Genomic DNA, 19,831 nt, shown 5'->3' on the forward strand with positions numbered 1-19,831 from the left:
GATGATCAACCTTAAAAGCTCATCGCCATTTTGAAACATGATACAACAAGTAGCCCACACTACATCATTAATACGGGCGATTCACAATAGTGCGCCACCAAGAGACTGCAACCAATCATAACGCGCGAAGTTGTCGACCCTTTCCAAACGTAACGTGCATTGGGTCGACAAATCTCGGGCATCATGATTGGCCAACGCGTTGCAAACTCTTGGTGGCGCACTATTTGGAAACGGCCGTATTGATGAGGCCGCCCCGTCTTCCCTATATGTTTAAAAATCCACCTCATATCCAGTTCAACCACTACAAAATGCTCTCGTACAGAATTTAATTTGAGGCCATCATCATGGTCATTGAGTTTCCCCGCGCATTGTGGGCCGGTATTTACTTAGTCCTATCTGCGAGCTGCAAGCCTTATTGTGGCAACGGAAAGCACCCTTGCCACACCTGGCAACCGGCAATGGAGTGCAGGAAAGTAACGTTATGGTCATTGTGTTTATAGATATCAGGAAAATATTTGCTTGCTTTGTGTCTAGTTTGTGGCAGCTTAGCTTGGTCGCCGGTTAGTCTTAGTTACTTCAGTTGAACTTCAATTTCGCTTTATTTCATTAGTTGTCGCTGAGCAATCTCCCATAGGCCTACTGACTGATTAACTTGAATTAATAATGCGCATGGGCGGAAATCCCGGGGGGGCACAGGGGGACACGTTCCCCCCCCCATGAATTTGCTACGGGGGGTCACAATGTCGAATGTCCCCTCCATATTTTAAGCAAAACAAAATACTAAAGGAATTGATGGATGGGGATTTTTCCTTTTGAGGTATTATAAATGCAATAAGATAATAAACACGATGTGCACAAAAAGTGTAAATGGATGTCCCCCCCCACGATCGAGGAGAGATTTCCGCCCATGATAATGCGGAATAATAAACTTCTTCAATCAAGTAGTTTAGGTCATAAAATGTGTACCATATTCGCGCCTTTGAATAAAAGATACTGATAGATACTATGCACCTTATAGTAACTACAGCAGCAGTGTCATGATACCCTGGATAAATCTGTAAATAAACGTATATACGCCGAGAAGGAAATGAAAACAGCGGTTTTGTTAAACCACTGAACATGCTGAATATCTTCCCTCTGGCTTTAGCTCTGCTTGTGGCAAGTGTACTGCGCCCTCTACAATTGTACATCAGTCTAGACTGGTACCCTCTACAATTGTACATCAGTCTAGACTGGTACCGTTGGTATGTGAATTTTCACATTAGTATCGATTTTACATCAGCAAGGTACTAGACAAGTAGAGGCGTAAGCCCGCGCCGCGCAGCGCGTGAGCGCAGAAATCAAATCAAATGCTGGGGCGCCCAATGGGGTGTGTGTGTTGACAATTTCGACCAACAAAACTTGGGTCTGGACTGAATTCTTAGGGAAAAACTACTTTTTTCGATAGTAAGGGAAATTTCATTTTTACCTTAACCAGAGCAAGTAAGTATTGGGATTTGAATGGTCGTTTTGTGCAAATTGGATTCTTCTTCACTTTGCTTTCACTTGCACTGCACTGGTCTGCTGGTGGTGTCGAGTGTAAGGCCACTTAAAAAATAATTGGTGAGCATCCTTTTGTAAAAAATAATCTTGGGGTGGGAGGGCAGGTTTTTTTGTTTCAATTCAACGTAGTGTATATCTTTGCAGGATTGGAAAATATTACATAGCAGTTTCCTCAATGAAACGAGTTTTATTTAGCTTATTAACAGACATGACACTGACAGAAGGGTTTTACAGAGGCAAATCATTCATCACAAAAGGATGGGGTTTTACCACAACAAGGCGGAAATAGGCGTGATAGGAGGGTTTTCTCAGAGAGGGTCACGGTGCTGTAGCTCTGTGAAGTGGAATCAGTGTCTAGGAATGGCTGCCGTTATTGAGTACTGATCCAGCATGCAGCAGAGATCAAGGCCACATCCGAAATAGGGTAAAGGTGGGGCTATTCGCCCACTTAAGAAAAGCAAGCAATTCGACCAGCTGTGTAGTTTTTGAATACAGTTGGTCGAATTTACCTCCTGGTCGAAAATTCCTGCACTCACCCTTCACACTGTGGCTGCGACTGCGTGTACAAAGCTATTGTGGTTGCGGCCTCGCTGGCTGCTCTATTTCCACAGGTTTATGCACGCGGCCGCAACTGCAGCCAATTTGGCTAATTCAGATGCGGTTTACACAAATGCACGAACAGTTTGGTGAATCTCAACCTCGTTCCCATGGGCTTGATCTTGCCACACCATGGAGTCGACATTGGATGAATCTGCACTCGTACTTGTACGTGTTGATGTTCAGGAGTAATCGGCGATTTCCGTATTGTTTCCAAAGTGCATAACAGAAGGTCGCTAAATTTAAATGTGGGATCGTCTGAAAGGGCATTTTTCTGTTTATTTTCAATAAATATAAAATAAGAAAAAAATTAGGGGCTGGTGTATTTCTTAAGGGTGGGCAGGGACGATTGCCAACTATTTTTTTGTGCTTAATCTTCATAGTCCTCCTAGTCAGAGGCCTACCTGCGCAAGTTTTAAGGTAGAAATAGAACTTTGGTTAAACTTGCACAACGATTTGCATAGCATGCAAATATTACTGGCCATTTCATAGCTTTACCTTAACTTTACATTCTCTCTAAAGCAAAACAGTACAAATTATGATTAAGAAAGAGTTCCATATGGACAACATTTGATGTCGGGTACACAAACCTATGGGACTTGTCTGAAAAAAAAACTAAGTGTTTTCTAAGTAAATGCTTCAGAATTTTCTTACAATGTAGCTAAATTTCACTTTCTAGGATGTTGTCACTTTCTGACATACTTTCTGTTATAACATTTCAAGGGAAAATTAATGTCCGTTTATATGGAACTCTTTCCTTGACATCCTTACGCTGAACAGTTTTACATCCTTGGCTGGGGTGCAGAAAGTTTCACAGTCCACTGAAATTGTGTACTTTTCTTGGCCTGCTGAATAAATTAATGACCACGATTTTGCCGTTCAGAATTTTCTGGAAAGAGAGGTCTCTTATTATTCAAAATAAAAACGGGGATGAATTCCATCACTGACATCTCAAATGTTTCTCTTCAGTAATATGTCAACAGACATATCAGAAAGTATTAACCATGATAATATGTCCTGGAAAGAGTTCCATATACGGACGCTGCTTGACACCCTGCGCTCAAACCCTATGAGACTGGTCTGAAAAATTTTAAGCATTTTCTAAGTAAACAACTTGGTTTTTCCCTCCTCAGTTGAACTTTTGCAAACATGTTTTTGCTTTCTGACGGCTAATACATGTTGGTCACTGTAGGGGATTATTACTGGGGTCCATATTTGGAACTCTTTCCCATATCCTAAAAAGTCAAATTGAGTTGAAAAAAGATGGGAATTTTTCAGACCACTCTCCTAGTCACAGGGTTTGTGCACAGGGTGTCAATTGATGTCTTGGCATGGAACTCTTTTCAAGTCCGGAAACAAGCTTCTGCCTCAGTTTTGGCAGCTTCCCATAATGCCAGTGCGATGCCAGAATATTGAAGTTGGTTTGTCCCTAGTGAAGTGTCTGGAGAAAAAGAAGGAGGTGGAGACGATTTTTGTCATCTCCAAATTTGTCAGCTGCAGAATAAAAAGGGTATTTTCTTCCAGAAATGATATGAAAAGCGAAGGCAGCAGTGGTGAGAGACATGCAGAGTATTGTGGGAAATGGTGTTAGTCAAGAACGTCGACTCCTTGACTTCAACAAACGGGTGTTTTTATCCTGAACAACCTCACCCCATGAAAATATTAAATTAGTCTTCTTGGAAATATTTTGGTGACCCTTCTGTATCGGAAACGAAACTGAGAACATTGCTCTTAATGTCGTAGCAGACGCGCACTAGAACCGGTATAATCGTCATGAGAGACGTAGGACTTTCATCTGTTCATACATGTAATGATATAACACCACACACTTCCTTTTAGGGTTGAGTGCTGTGCAAGTTTGAACTTACATGTACGTGCACAGTTGTTTTTAACAGAACAAGTTAACATCTTTTCTAGCATATAACATTCAGCTGAAAGATTTTAGGCTGTATTACCTCACAAAATTCAAAGTTACGCTACATGTATCGCACAGCAGAGGTGAAATTTTCTTTGTGTGAGTAAAGCTGACATTGAAGTCTCTTATTTTGTTGATTTCAGTGTGCAGATGTCTGTAGCTTGGTTTCACCCATGAGTCATGAGCAGCAGGTGGGATCTTTGGAGAGGGTCCGACTTTTCATATTTCAAGATGAGGGAAAGGGTGATGAAATGTCAATCAGGATTCCTGAGGTGTGTTTTCTTATTTTGCTTGTGTGCATGCATAACTTAAATAGACTTTTGTCGAACATTTTGGCAAACTTTAAGTTTTATAATCTTTTCTTGAAAAGCACAAGCAATTTATCACCTTTGGTACGGTACCTATTTTCCACTATCCCAATATAAAAAGTATCCTTAATTTGATGTTAATTTTTTGTTTTATAGGTGACCTCAACTTGTTTTTGAAATTCTACCTTTTATTGATCCTAAGTTGAAGAATACACAGTTACTTTTTATTACATATACACATTTATGTATTTGTCCAAAAATAGTCTCAATCCTCAGTGACATTTAATTTCAAACCTGTTTTTTTTTTATCCATTACGATTTTGATTTATTATACATGTACTTTAGCTGATTGATCCAGCATACGGGATGTATGTGTGGCCATGTGCACCAGTTTTAGCCAAGTACGTATGGATGCGCAGGAAGTGGATTTGCGGAAAACGTGTATTGGAGGTATGTAACATGTGGGTCTGTGTTTAGCATGCTTGTTAGTTTGAAGGGCAAAGGTCACCGTGGTGGCAGGTGTGGGATCTTGCATTAAATGCTGATGATGTTGATGTGCAGATATTGAATCAGTGGAAATGTGTTTAGTATTGGAGATACATGTACATTTATGTACATGCAGTGTGTGGACAAATTGTTGAGGAATGAGGATGACTGTCTGTTTAGAGGGCAAGGGTCGCGGTGGTGATAGTTATGGAAATCTGGTGATGTTGATCGTGTTGGTCCTTCCCAAGCAATTCCCCTCCCCCCGCCTCACTTCCTTCACCCCTATTAGTGACAAAGATGAAGACTTTGGGCAAGATTTTTGAAAGTTGTTAAGGCTGTGCATTCCACTCCCACACACAATGAATACAGATTTCCTTACCTAGAAGCTCTCCTGGATGGGTCTAAAGACCAGTCTCTTTCTTCAATCTCTAATTTATGGAATGATCAGAGGAGACCACGGTGATGAAACGCAGAAAGCTTTTTCTGGAATAGCTGGGGTCCTCAGTTTTGTTCTTCTCATGCATGCCATTATAAATCCAAAAAGAACACTTGAGTCTTGTGCCGTTTATTATTTCCTTGCCTTTTCTGAATTCTCAGTTGGATAATGAGAAATCAATCTTGTATTTCCATAGTTTTTAGAATTTCCTGATCTTTGTTTCCAAATTCCTTTTTCAACGAGTTTTTTTTTTTTTTCCTTATCTGTCAACCCCTGGGTGTCCCGGAATCGAGCAGCTAGGAGCAGGCACAAGCCTCCCTGGCATCGTGGCAGCATCTTGCGGTGCTATGGTCACGCTGACTGATCATTCAGGCCTTCCTCGTTGCCTTGACAACTGTCTCAAGTCCTGCCGGGCCAATGGGCTGGAGGGCAAGGTGGATCTTCTGGGACTCACATGGGGCGAGTTTTCCCCCACCATTTTCCAACTACCGCAATTTGACGTCATTCTGGCATCTGACTGCTTCTATGATTCAAGAGGTAGGTTTGTCTGTGATAGACTTGATTTTGAAGTGAAAGTGAAACAAGTGGGAGAGCCTCTCGCAGGTAGTGTTGTATTTGAGTCCATCACAAGTCCCTGTAAGTCCATCACAAGTCCATCACAAGTCATTCAGTCTTAACCCAGTGCACAAGCCATTCACATGAACTGTGATAATTCTTTTCTCATTGTTTACCCTGTTACTTATGACTGGCCTTGTGAAGGGACTTGTGACTGGCATTGTGAAGGGACGTGTGACTGGCATTGTGAAGGGACTTGTGACTGGCCTTGTGAAGGGACTTGTGACTGGCATTGTGAAGGGACTTTTGACTGGCCTTTTGAAGGGACTTATGACTGGCCTTATGAAGGGACTCGTGACTGGCCCTGTGAAGGGACTTGTGACTGGCCTTGTGAAGGCACTTGTGACTAGCCTTTTGAAAGTATATGTGACTGGCCTTGTGAAAGGACTTGTGATGGACTAGATTCCAGCACTGCTCACAAGGCTCCAGATGTATGTCGCCATCATAGCTGAATAGCAAATATTTACATACTTTGGTAACAAACCACCTTAAGGGCGCCAGGCACAGCAGCAGTGTTTCCTTTATGGTTGTGAATTTCCACAAGTGTTTCCACACCCAAAATGTGTTTGTAATAGAGGGTTTGTGTCACCAGATGAGTGATTTATAGATCATGTTTATGGAAATTTTTTTAACATAGACATTGTTGAGGTAAAAAGAACCATTATTAGAGATTTAGTTTTTTCCTTTTCTGTCAAACCCCACTGTTGAATGTAGTGGACCATTCCAATTCAAATCGCGGTGGAGAATAGTACAATACAATGTTATGTACATTAATTATGCTTCAGTGACTTTGATTCAAGGCACACCCATGTGTGTATGCTGATAGGCACTACCATTGCAGCCTGAGTGGTGTAAAGATGGGTAGTCCACCTGTGTGGTGAGGTACAAAATACTGAGTGTATTGTACCTAGGGCGTGGCCCTAAAGGAAAGCCAGTTTGGAAAACTGTTAATTTCATTTATTATTTTAATAAAAGTTTATTTTGTATAAGAAAACTATGGAAAAGCTCAATTTTGAGATACATTTCAAAAAGAAAAGTTGGATTTTGGCAAGAATTTGATCATAAAAGTAAATTAACCCTGAGATATATGAAACTATTGGGAACAGCCAAACTAGGTTACTGTTATCACAAAAGGGGTTACATTCTGAATTATTTGGACATTGCTTTAAAGCGCTTTTTCCCTGAGGGGAATATAAATTCTTGTCGGTTCTGAGTGAACCATTTGTTGTGCATGAACGAGCCACAACTACAGGACGGTTCTGGGTGAACCAATCATTCCATCAGATTTGAGGTGACTCGGGCCTTTCAAGAGGGTTCTATCGCCCATCCTAGAATTTGCGTGAACGTATGCCCCTCAGACAGCCTAGAGATTGACCCCTGCTTCAGGCTCCTAAGTTAGAGATTACACCGACCCAGGGAACTGGCAGCGACCTGGACACCTGTCAAGGATATGCGAGTTCTCAGGGCGTGGCCATCACTGTCACCCTTTGACTGATGGAAATGTGGTTTCTCAAGGGACCTAAATATTGACTGTACGGGTTATAAATATTTTTCCCCTTTTTTATTTCTTGTGAAAATGGTCGTGGGGTGTACAACAAGGACTTTAATTTAAAGTTTTATGCACATAGGGATACTGCCAGTATTTGAAGAAATTGGTGGTTGAAATCTGCAAAATAATAAGTATTTGAATCTAGTAAATAATTTTTTAAAATGGAAATTACAGGAGAGGTGAACTATTGGATGTCTTCCTTTTTTTTGCTCTGAAATATGTGATTTGATATTGTATTCTTGTCGATATTCTGATCACGGTGCTACGTAGCCCTTCCATATTTCTCCGCTTTTTTTTTGGTTCGTTTAGACCCAAACTTGGCTGCCTACTGCTGTACTGTTTAGAAGACTTTTCACTGTTGGTCCACTATGGGGAAAATGGACCCCCGCGGTGTGACAGTTTTCAAGGAGGCCATATTGCAGGCCAGTGCTTTTGTTCCACGGGCCGTGCACAAAGGACGTTTCCCTGTGAAACAAAAGAACTGCCCTGAAAGATGGCTACTACGCAAAGCCTCTATAAGGGAACAAATATATGCTTGGCTTGCCCATTTCGTTTAAGACTGGAACGGCCATGATTGTACCAATGTGGTGGTCTTAACAAATGCGTAAGACCAGCCAAGCACTTATTACCATTCATAAAATACCTCTTGAATCATAAAGTCAAAACAAGTTCAAAAGTTACAAATTTCCAACAATTTTCATTCCACAAGATGAATGAAACAATATAGCACTGTTCTTGCAAAGGTGTTATTCCCTTTTGCAGTCAAAACACGGAAAACAAAATATCGGCTTTGACGTGAAAATAGACACTGATTTTTTTAAATTTCAATACAGAAACCACTCTTCGGTCTCGACGGCCTCTATACTGATACACATTACGAACAGGTTGTGGAGTTTTCAAGGCATGGCAAAATGTGAAGAACCATCAGGGAAACACCGCTAATGTGGCTGTAACTTTACTGGCTCCCAGCCTGTGCTGTGTTTGGTGCCGTTTTACTACTGCACAAGCAAGTCAAGTGGCTTCAAAAATATGCAAGTGGCTAAAGCTCTGGCTACTTTTCAGAATTTGTCAGCTGGAACCAACCTGTCAGCCTTTTGATACTTATTGCAAAGCAGCTGCAATGTTGCTGGTATCATTCATGTAGTCAGGTGCATACGTATGTTACCTTTTCATTTCATTTCAAACAGTTCTTGTTTGGGTTGCCCCCCCCCATGAATGACATACCAAGCTTAAATGGAATAAATTTGACATGTTTTCCTGGCTCCTACCTTGTGTCTCAATAAAGTTTGATATTTGAACGAATCCAGGCGGGAACACACACGTATGTGCACACTATAAATCCCTGACCGTTGGAAAGTCTGACTTGCCCTTTTGAGACTGAGCAATCCAACCCTACAGATGCATTGATCTTCCCCTTACTCAAGGTATGTCAGTGTCACTGACAATAAGCCACCAGTTGGAAGCCTCCAGTCCATGGTGATCAACCTAATACTGATTTCACTGTCAAAATGGGAACCTCCCCCTCCCCCGATTTTTGTACAGTGTCCCAAAATCTGATCACCACTCCATCAAGAGGTGCTTTGTACTTTTTCTTACAGATGCATTCATAAATCCCAAATAAAAATGTTCACAATTTGATTTTACTTTTGGGGTTTGTGCCTTTGTGGTGGGGCTTTTGCCTTATTTTTCAAACTTTGCTTTTCGTTTTCATCATTGATATTCTATGAGCACTGGTGCGACAGTTGGCGTCAATTGCTTTTTGAAAATGGCTCATCTTCATCTTGCACTGCCGTGACTGGTGAATGTACATGTATGGAGTTAGTCTCCACATGACACTGCAACATTATCTCCAAATGACACTGCAACATTATAATTGCTACAAATGAGCCAGGTTGTAGTGTGTTGGGAGCCCAGATTTCAAAGCAATCCACTTTACATTTAATGGAATATGTCCAGCAGTTGTTACTGTGGAATCAATGAACTAGCCTTGCCATACTGTACAAACTCTGAATGGATGTACGTACACGTACGCATTGCGGGTGCTTTTGTAACTGCACGCCCTTGTATAAAGTACTTTGATGAGTTGTGTAACAACAGAAAGGTGAATGTTCACTTATTACTGTACGGTTGTGATCAAACCTTACCTTGTTTTTGTCTCTCTGTAACCCGATCTGTGGTCATTGACATGGTGAAAATTTGGTCGGGTCATCAAACTTGAGATCCCTTCAGTGAGGCGTTTCTGGAACCTCTCAAACACTGATTCTGTCTCTTGATTGGCTGAAAAGTTTTTCTCTGGACTTTTCCGCGAGCTGGCTGCAAACAAACCTGGACAAGCTGAGAGACTGCTGTTCTCATAGCAACCAAAGTACCGTAGACAAGTCGACGTGTATGTAAAAAAAAAAGCACTTTTGCATATTGCGAGGTTGATGTTCTTCATCCTGAGCTGGCAAAAGTGCATCTTGTTGCTTATAATTATCTTAATGCGCCGTGGAGCTGCTGTTGAGCTGGTCGCACTAAAGAGCTTGGGGCAGGAAAGTGCTATATGTGCCACGAAATGTCAAAACTACTTTGTGCATTTCAAGGTGAACGTTCTTGATTCAGATCGGAGAGAAATGGTTTTGTTATGAGGTACAGAAATGACTGCAGAATCCTTGTTTTTGGTCTTTTCCCCCCAGTTTTGGGTGGTGTCTAATGCTGGGAATGATTGGGGATAAAGAGGCAGGGCAAGGAATCTTTTGGAAGATGGGAATTCTCATTCAGATAAATAAAACTGGCTGATACTTGCTGTACAAGCAAGACAGTGATAGGACATTTTCAACAACACCAGCCCTAGACTCTTCCCGCTGCAATGTTAGTCACGCCACTCATCCCTCCGACCTGCCACGTCTGAATATAGTAACTATTCCCAAAGCCAATTCCAAGATGCACTCTACAAGTTTCTCTGCAAGCGCTGCTCTGCTGTGGAATTCTTCATCCTGTTTTTCCAGATGGTTACAATATGCCCCAATTGAAGCGCAATGTGTAATGAACAATCCCCATTCTCACTGACAGGGACACACCTTTTTGTTTTATGCACCTCGATTTTTCATTTCTTTTTTTTAACCAGTAACCGTCACCTTGAGTGGCCACTGATAGGACAACACAGCGCCAAAGATGAGGGAAGACATATGAAACAAAGCAATAAACAATGTGATTTTTCTAATCTAAAATGTTCTTCCCCACAAAGTCTATGTACAGATATAAACTAAACAGTAGGGATATTCATTTCTTTTTTACCCGAGAAAACCATGCAGTGTGCAACTGTTTTGCCAAGTGCCCAGCAAAGACAATTATTCCACATATATGCAAAATAAACTGGGGTAATTAAATAAACACGCCAAACACAACACAACACAACAAATTACAGAAATAATACATACACATATCATAAAATGACAGTTTCAGAAATCAGTTTCAATTCTCTGCATTGAAAAAAAAACAGTCTGTACTGCAGCGTGGCTGGCAGTGCATATATTGTGCATTACAATATGAACCCTATAACATTTAATCGTTCATTCTCCCATTTTTTTGCATTAAAAAAAAATAGAACAGTGACATTTCCTCAGGGTCCAGGTTTAATGCAGGGAAATACAAACATGAACCGCTCCAACTGAGATGGAAATTTCACCGCCCAGAATATCTCTGCCAGTGTACCTTTCTGATATCGTCTCACCTCCCATACTGTTAAAAAAAAAAAAAATATATATATATAGTGCAGCGAACAAATTGAAATGGTGGTGAGGGCGCCCGATTGAGTGCAGCCTTATTGCTTTCCCTCTGCCTTGAAACCCGTCTATGATTTGGCGGATAATGCGATAAGGTTGGGGGTTCCAATTGTAGACGTTTATTAGCTGGTGCTGGCATGTTGTTTACAAGCATCGGTTGTTTCATTGTAGTTGGGGGGGGGACAGAGTGAGATAATTCATTGACGCCAATTTTATTTCTGATCCAAAGACTCGGTCTGTCTCTCTTCTCGAGTGTGGGCTTAGATAACACCAAATTCGTGGAATGCGTAAAAAGTATACATGCACGATGCGGGGTTAATTAAATTGATTTTTTTTCATTTAGATGTGCATCACTTTAGGCAAGAGAATATCCCAGGTCTTTGCTGCAAAACGAGACTCATTTGAAGAGCAAAACTGATTGTTTTTAATGAGAAACCAATATATCAGAGAAATCTGAGTGCCTTTCATTTATGAGTAGAGATCTTAGCTTTCACTACAGTATACATCCTGAAGTTCGCGTTCTGTGTCAAATGTTTGTTAGTGCTGTGCTGATTTTTCTTAAATAATCAAATACTTATTTTTGAAATTGAATATTCAGACGTAAAATCAATTAAATAAAAGAGTGACAAATGCAATCAGTTGGTTACAAATGAGCATTGTAAAAGCATATGTCACATTGTTATGACCAATGCAGCTGAATGTAATCCAACAATAAGGCCAAAAATAACTTTTCCTAGCTTCAAGTTATTCCCTTTTTTGCTTTCGTAAAAACATTTACACATTGTGTTGTATTTTGTGGGAATTTTTGAATATTCAGTTATTCCAGTTGACTCAACCTGTAATGTTTTGAGTGGTAATCATTATGCGGGAGATTGTGTTCAGACTACGGGAACCCTCTGGGAGAGCTCAGGTCGATTGAATTGGATTTCCATTGACGTAATCAGGCAGATTTTTTCTTTTGCCATTTATTGCCTTCGAGATAGGAAGGGGGTGGTTCGGAGGGTAATGGTCTAATCCTCAGAGTACTGCTGTTGAAAACGGAATTGATAAAAATAGGCTGGGCGCCGGACGTGCATGTAATTCCAGTGTTTAGAGTTGAAATAATCTTGGAAGGAAAACGGAAGAGTTACTCGAAAATCAATTCAGTCACAGTATTCAAACATTCGTTATTGACAGTCGGTGTTCAGCTACACTGTACTTCCAGCCACACACACATATTTTACATACGTGCATGGAGCCCGTACACGGTGCACGATGGACTCTTTGGCTTTATTTTTGTTTACCGAGACATGTCCCCGGTCCCCCCCTCCCCCTTTTTCTGTGGTTGGTAAAGCCAAAGTGGATTTGAGCGTATTGGCAAACTTTTCTGAATAGCACTGACAAACGGAAGACAAACAATACAGAAAGTTTAAATGCACCATTTCATGTAATTTACCCCACATGCTAGCACACGATCATAAATTATAAGACATACACATACCGGGTACATCTGCGTCACGGAAAGCGCCCCCAGTGTAATATTGTTGTTCTGCAACACCCCTCCACTCTTTGAACTTCCAAAACCGTGCAAATAGAGAATTGTGGTCCTTCCTCATACTCCATTTTCGCCAGCATGGATGTACATGTACGCCATGGCTCCTTCAACGCTGACATATTCCGGGCGCATATGATAGAAAAGTTGAGGCATAAGTTTGACAAAAGGGTGTTTTGTAATGGAGCATTTGGTTTTTACCCAGTCTAGTTGGGGGTTGTATCCTTCTATCTCTACCCAGCTGCGCTCTGTTACATCAAGGAAGTAGCCCTTACCCCTTGAAATAGCAGCAGTAAAATCAATTTCAAAAATACAAGGTATTTTTGCTGGTCTTTATAGACGGCATAACTTAAAAAGTTATTGCAGAGAAGATATGTTTCTTTTTTCTTTCAGATTTTGAGAACATCATGGCAACATTACATTTCTTCTTAGACAGAAACAGTGATGCAAAGTGTTGGACAACCTATCAAGAGAGAAGGTAAGACAATTAGTTTCATTTATGCCCGTCGGTGTTTTACAACATGTCTTTCGCACTTTATGGAACCAGATGTCAATTTGGACCAGATCATGGATTGTATTGGTATGCCAGGAAGTAAATTGGCAGACATTTTTACAAGTGTTGGGACCATGTTGTAACAGACTGTTAGTAACGATTATCGATGAAGATATAGAAACCAAACTATATACTGAGCTCTGAATGAGCAGTAGTCACCTAGACCCTGCCCCGTGCTCACCTCACCCCACCCCCCCCCATTCTCTCGTTAGAACTGACGTCAGTTGGACAAGCTGTATGTAGCTCAGAATCTTTTCCCACTGGGATGTTATCCATGGTAGTTAATTCTTAAAATGATGGTTTATTCATTTGACCTGGACGTCCGGATGCAGAAGAAGGGAAAGAGGTTTAAGGATTCTCGTCATTCACTTGCCAGAAGTGACTGATGAACGTTAACCGAGAAGTTTCAAAATTTAGTCCATGCTGGTGGTTGTGTAGAACAGCTGTGAAGGTACACCGTACTTCTTACATTAGACCCAGTGATAATGAGTGATTACCTTTTACCACGTTTCACTACGTCCACAAAATGAATTCATTCAAAAGTATCACATTTCAACATTTTGGGTTCAGTTAACTCTACATTAAATTTTGAAGGATGCTATTGGAAGTGTGGGGGAAAAGACGCGAATTACAAATTGCCTGGTTAAACTCTGAAAGAGAGAGTAAATGTTTCAGCCTTTTGTCCTCTTTCTCACTCTCAGCACCTTGCGGGTGAGACAGTGGTCGTACTTTCAAGTTGGGATCAGTTCGATTGAATACTGCTCAGAGAAACTGCTTCAGGTTGTAGTTTAATTACTCACAGGAGATCGCCCAAGAGGAGGATATGGACCAGGGAAAAATACAGTTCAGGTCAATTTTCTATCTGATCAAGCAAAACTAGATTTACTTAGGTTTGGTTTACATGCTCCCACGTGCCGTATGCATCCTGTCTTTCAGTTCGGATCGAAGTATCGAGCATCTCTTACTGAAGTGGGGTCTGCATTGCCTCCACATTCCCTTGGGGACATTTGGGGCCGAGGGTCCCGATATTGCCGGTTCCAACCTGCCCGGTAGCCACACCATCCAGCTCTTGGAGATCACCAAGGAAACAGCATAAATTTCCGGTGAACACCCCCACCATCCGAAGTGAACCCACCCATGTTGTGGCCGCACTATGGATCGTGTTTATGCGCGGCAGCGCCTGTAGGGAGGACTTTATGTTGACAATGGAGGGGAAGTCGACAGTCTGTGACGTCACACCCTCCCTGTCAACAAAAATACCCGATGTGGTAACTGACTTGTAATATCCGCCCGATGGGCATGGTTTGTGCCCGCTGATGGTTGGAAGTGCATGGTAAACAAGAAAAAGCAGAATAGTAATGCACATGCTTGCTTTACTGCATCTGAGGAGTTCAACAACGACAAAACGTGGAACTCCTCACACAATTTGGTCCACTTCATCAAAACGGGACATGCGAAGTCCTAGTTATTATTGGGCAGTCACTTGAACAGGCTGTTTGGATGGCTTTTGATCTGTGCCCACGTCCATCCGTGTAATGCTGTACAATTTACTAATTGTCTAGATTCCCCCCCCCCATTTCAATTTCCTTCCGCTGCAGAAGCAGTGTAGTGATTTCCTGTGTACCGTGCAGGTATAAACGGGCATACATACCAAGCAGCAGTTGTGCCAATTGGGCCTGTTGGATTTCACCTCACCGTTTTACCAGGTGCCCTCTTCAGGGTTTCCCCAGGACATTTAGTTGGTTTGCCTCTAGAATGTACTCTGTTTTTATGTTTTTTTTCCTGGGTCGCCGTTACTGAATGCAACGGGGCTTTTGTAGGGTCTCGGGCCATGTGATGTTCATGGGACATGCAATGTGGCTTATTTGGATCTTTTGTATTTTCGCGAGTGGTTTTAGGCGTTTATCAAAAACTTGCTCAAAGATGTTTTTATCCAAATTATCCCGTGTTGATGAAATATCGGGAATGGACATGCTGCTGTCATTGTGATTCGCATACAGTGTCATGGACCTGTAGTAGGGTTCAACTCAGCAAAACTAATTCAGGATAATTATTATGTCACCATTGGCCTGTATATGCTACTTCACATTTGGCCTTCCCTCAGCACGTACACTCTTCATCATGGGGCAGCTGTGGAAATGATGAGTCGAGGTGGTAACGACATTAAAATGAAGTAGTATCGCTTCTGGCAAAATGGCAAGAATTTTTAGAGGCCTGTGCAAGGTGTCTATTTAAAATCGGCCTGTATGCTCCCCCTCCCCATTGTTGACTCAAATCGGCACTTTCCCCCGCTGGAACAAGAACCGAGAATTTGTCGAAACAGCGACGAAATTGCATTGAAGTAACAGCCTGTGACAAGATATATCTACGTGTCTTGTACAGAGCAAACAAGACACGTGCATGTACAAGATACTGACAGAGCCTTTGGTCTGTAAATTGCATGGGGTGCGTATCGTAAGTCCGACGCCTCAAAAGTCCGAATTTTCGGACTTAAGAGGTGTCGGATGAATGAGGCGTCGGATTATGAGCAATTTTTTTCAGCCTCGTAGCTACGACGCCTCGAAGGTCCGACACCTCAAAAATCCGACGTCAGACCAACGAGGTGTCGGACTTAATATGAGGCGTCAGTGTGATTGACTGTGAAACATGGAGGAGTGCGGGCCTGCGCAACGCGTCGCCCGCGAGCGAGATTCAACTTTATTCCCAACTCGTGCCCACGGTACTGACCGTATTAGGAAAACTAAATCAAGCAGATTACCTGCACAGTTTGTACACTGGTCCAGTATTTGTTTAATCCAAAATACCAATACGTGTAAGAATGATGTATGATACTTCGCTAAATATAAAAAGCATTTACTCGACTGTAATACGTTTGAAATCTTAAAAATGTTTGTATGTGTCATAAATAGTACACCATACTTGACACCGGGAACCAGTCTTGTTCCTAGCGCCGTCTTTATACGCTCGTAACGAACGTCAAATCAAACGTCCATCGATCTTTTAAACGCATTTGTCGGACCCATGAGACGTCGGTCTTATGAGGCTTCAGACCTATGAGGCGTCGGATTTATGGACTTTTTTACATGCTTTTTTCGGACTTATGAGGCGTCGGCATTATGGGGCGTCGGACTTACGAGCTGACCCCTGTAATTGCATGCTCGTTTGATCGTCTGTTGGCGTCGGTATGGTAAACTCATCATGTCGACATTCCTCACTCTCCTGATTGAAGCGAAGAAAGAGAGAAGACAGTCTGAGTTTGGTAATCACCAAATGTCAGAGGTCCAGTGTATATGACACTGGCAGATAATAAAAAAAAATCATCCACAGAATCTGCATTCGACTTTGAGTTGTTCTGTAGTACTGGGTACACATATATACAGTTTTGCGAAGAACGAGATGCCGAACGTAAATTGCGTTGATGAAAAAATAGTGGATTAGCGTGAATGACCTGGGCGGAGCGTCAAATTGGCCAGTGGGGAGAACTGTGCCAATATTCAGAAAGTCGAGTTTGACGAGCAGCGTTCTTATGAAATAAATTGTGGAACTCATCATCGAAATCTGTTGTCGGTAACCCCAGCCTCGCATTTCTTAGTAACCACCGTCGAGGTGTAAAGAAATATTTCCCGTCTGATAACGTTGATTATGAATGAGCGATGTACAAAATGTTATCATGGAGCCACCTCAATTTATGGAGACGCATTACTGGCATTGGCGTCGCAGAGCTCAGCTGGTCATGCCTCAGTCAGGAGACAGTTGGATCAAAAATTAAAATTGTAATTATAATCGTATCGTTAACGTCCATAGTAATTTGATCAAAATCAGCTGAACAATCAACTATCAACTGAACCTCCAGCATTAATTGTACCAATGAGAGTCATAACGCCCCCCCACAAAAAAAATCACCCGAATTAGGCAGCTAAATGTAGTTTTCCTGGCCTCCATTTCCCAATGTATTGTCGTTGTAATGTCCATGTATATACACGTGTCAGTGACCATTCTATTGAACCGTGCACCTGTTCTTTGGTCTTTGCCGAAAAGGTCTCGGGAACTTAGTAACTTGAGCAGTAAACACGAAATCAATATATATTTCACCCATGCCAATGCCCCATGATGGAGGATCTCGTAGAACTGTATCTTACCTATTTGATGTTTTGTGCATTTCTGTTTAGGTCAACATTTTAAAGCCAGAAACCGCACAACAGATGGAAATCTATGGTGGTAATTTATGGCTTGATTTGTTGGGGCCATTCAACAAAAAGTGTTATCCTGGTGTAGTTTGCAAACTTTGAGTGTTCTGCGTTGGCTGTATCTTTGTCGTTCTGCGAATCACTTTAAATGGGTCTTCCGCTCACTGTCTCAGCGACGGGCACCGAGTAAACAAAATTGACATTTTATCAACATACAGAGGGCGTGTGTATAATTAATAGAATTCTGAATGTATAGAACTAATTAAAAATAATAAATACGGTGAAAACCGAGGAGTTGCAAATCGGTTGTTGCAAAATGTTAACTGTCCCATGAACAATTTTGAATGTGTATTTATTCAAGAAGTGCAGTTGCACACCACATCCCTGGCTGCGCTAGTTCGGTAAGGTCAGTCTTGTACAGCGCGGCTTTCTTTCCCCGGCCAAGGTCCGCCTTTCAGTTACCTGTGTACGCCCCCCTCCCCATTAAAATATTACAGTGCGTGTATAACCAGAGAACGCCAAGTATGTCGCGTACTGTAGATGCAATGCACATACATACATGTAGTACTGCTGTTAACGAGGGGCAAAATTACATTATGATTATGTGGACATATTTTGCCATTAATCAAATTAATTAATTAAAGGGAATGTCTCGCAGGGCTGATATTTGTCTGGGTTTTTCCTGACCTCAGGATTTTTTCATCAGGATTTTCCTTGATTTCAGAATTTTTCAAACATTCTCTTTATTTAAAATCTGGCAAATCCTGTGATTAAGGCCTTTTTACGATTAAAAATTGGTGTTTAGCACAAGAAATTGGTATTTTAAGGGGTGCTGATACATGCAGGCAAACACAGATTCATTTATACCACAGACTTTATGTTGCTGTTAGGCCCTCTTAAACCTCTGGTGATTATGTCGCGGGTATTTCATTTTCCTCCAATCTCACCCCTGGTCTCAAGACTGATATCTGAATCGGACGTATCACCAACTCACATGACACTGTATTCCGTCACATGCTCATGACAAACACCTCCAGTGTCTCCCTATTTCCACAGATGTGCATATTGCTAAACACATTATTTATAATTCGTGGTCTCATGAAATTGACAGAAAGCGAGTAATTGAACTCGGCATCGCCGTGCCAGCGAGACGCTGACCTCCTTCGCCGGCATTATCGTGAAGCACAAAGGCATACGGGTAGATTTTCTAAGCGCAGAAACCTTTGCTTTGCTTTGCAGAAGAGGTTACCAACCAAAATACATCATGTGAATAGCCTGGACTGGTTCTCTGCGGAAGGACCAAAATCCACTATGACGATGCGTTCGTCGTTCTATGACACCTGGTATACCGGACGCGCGACGAGCCACCCCAAGGCTGTACTGTGAAATCATACGGCGACATTTTTTCTTTCATTTTCTTGGCATACTCGTGGGATCCTCGCGAAACCCCGGTGTATTCCTAGTCGTGGTTCCAAGACCTTCCTGTTTATTCAGCGACACGAACCATCACCAGACGTAGCAGCCGGAGGGGCACCGTCGCCCTGTAAAGTACGAGAGTACTGTACATACACAGCACACTGCACGCCACAACGGATCGCAGGAACGCGAAAGGTGTCTTGAAACCAAGACTAGTAACACTCAATTTAGTTGTAGCTAGTCTGGTTCCCGGACCTGACACAGAATCTAGAATATAGGAAAACTTGTAATGTAATTTTGTAATGTATATTGTTTCGGAATGTTATTTACATGTTTTTTGTTTGGTAACCCTTTCTTTTTGAGCAGATTTTTGGCATATTAGCAATTTTGTACTTGTACTCGTAATTAAAAGTAATCATACTCATGCTCGGAGTTACAAGTACTCCTACTCGCAGGTACAAGTACTCGTACTCATACTCAGAGGTACGGTACAAGTACTCGTACTCATACTCGGAAGTACAAGTACTCCTCGGAGGTACAAGTGCTCCTACTCAGAGGTACTCGTACTCATACTCGGAAGTACAAGTACTCCTCGGAGGTACAAGTACTCGTACTCATACTTGGAGGTACTCGTACTCCTACTCGGAGGTACTCGTACTCATACTCGGAGGTACTCGTACTCCTACTCGGAAGTACAAGTACTCCACGGAGGTACAGGTACTCCTACTCGGAGGTTCAAGTACTCCTACTAATTATTAGGAGGTACAACTACTCATACTCGGAGGTACAAGTACTAATCATACTCGGAGGTACAAGTACTAATCATAGATCTTTGGCATATTACCAATTTTGTACTTGTACTCGTAATTAAAAGTAATCATACTCATGCTCGGAGTTACAAGTACTCCTACTCGGAGGTACAAGTACTCGTA

At 41.8% G+C, this 19,831-nt stretch overlaps 1 protein-coding gene across 3 annotated transcripts; it reads left to right on the forward strand.

The window, feature by feature from the left end:
• The first annotated feature begins 1,311 nt into the window (after window positions 1-1,311).
• Window positions 1,312-17,806, forward strand: mettl23 (methyltransferase like 23). Of its 3 annotated transcripts, none has more exons than XM_022239663.2 (6): window positions 1,312-1,446; window positions 4,198-4,326; window positions 4,708-4,812; window positions 5,581-5,821; window positions 13,137-13,221; window positions 14,233-17,806. In XM_022239663.2, the coding sequence occupies exons 2-6, from the start codon at window positions 4,228-4,230 to the stop codon at window positions 14,390-14,392; spliced, it is 690 nt and encodes a 229-aa protein (XP_022095355.2). In that variant the 5' UTR covers window positions 1,312-1,446; window positions 4,198-4,227; the 3' UTR covers window positions 14,393-17,806. The 3 variants fall into 3 exon arrangements, with proteins under 3 accessions (XP_022095355.2, XP_022095354.2, XP_022095356.2); XM_022239662.2 differs by having other exon boundaries at window positions 1,320-1,482; XM_022239664.2 differs by lacking the exon at window positions 1,312-1,446 and adding an exon at window positions 1,467-1,602.
• The last annotated feature ends 2,025 nt before the right edge of the window (window positions 17,807-19,831 follow it).

The sequence above is a fragment of the Acanthaster planci genome, linkage group LG07 (assembly GCF_054643075.1).
Source record: "Acanthaster planci isolate LZ-2023a linkage group LG07, COTS_SCS, whole genome shotgun sequence".
Lineage (NCBI taxonomy): Eukaryota > Metazoa > Echinodermata > Asteroidea > Valvatida > Acanthasteridae > Acanthaster > Acanthaster planci.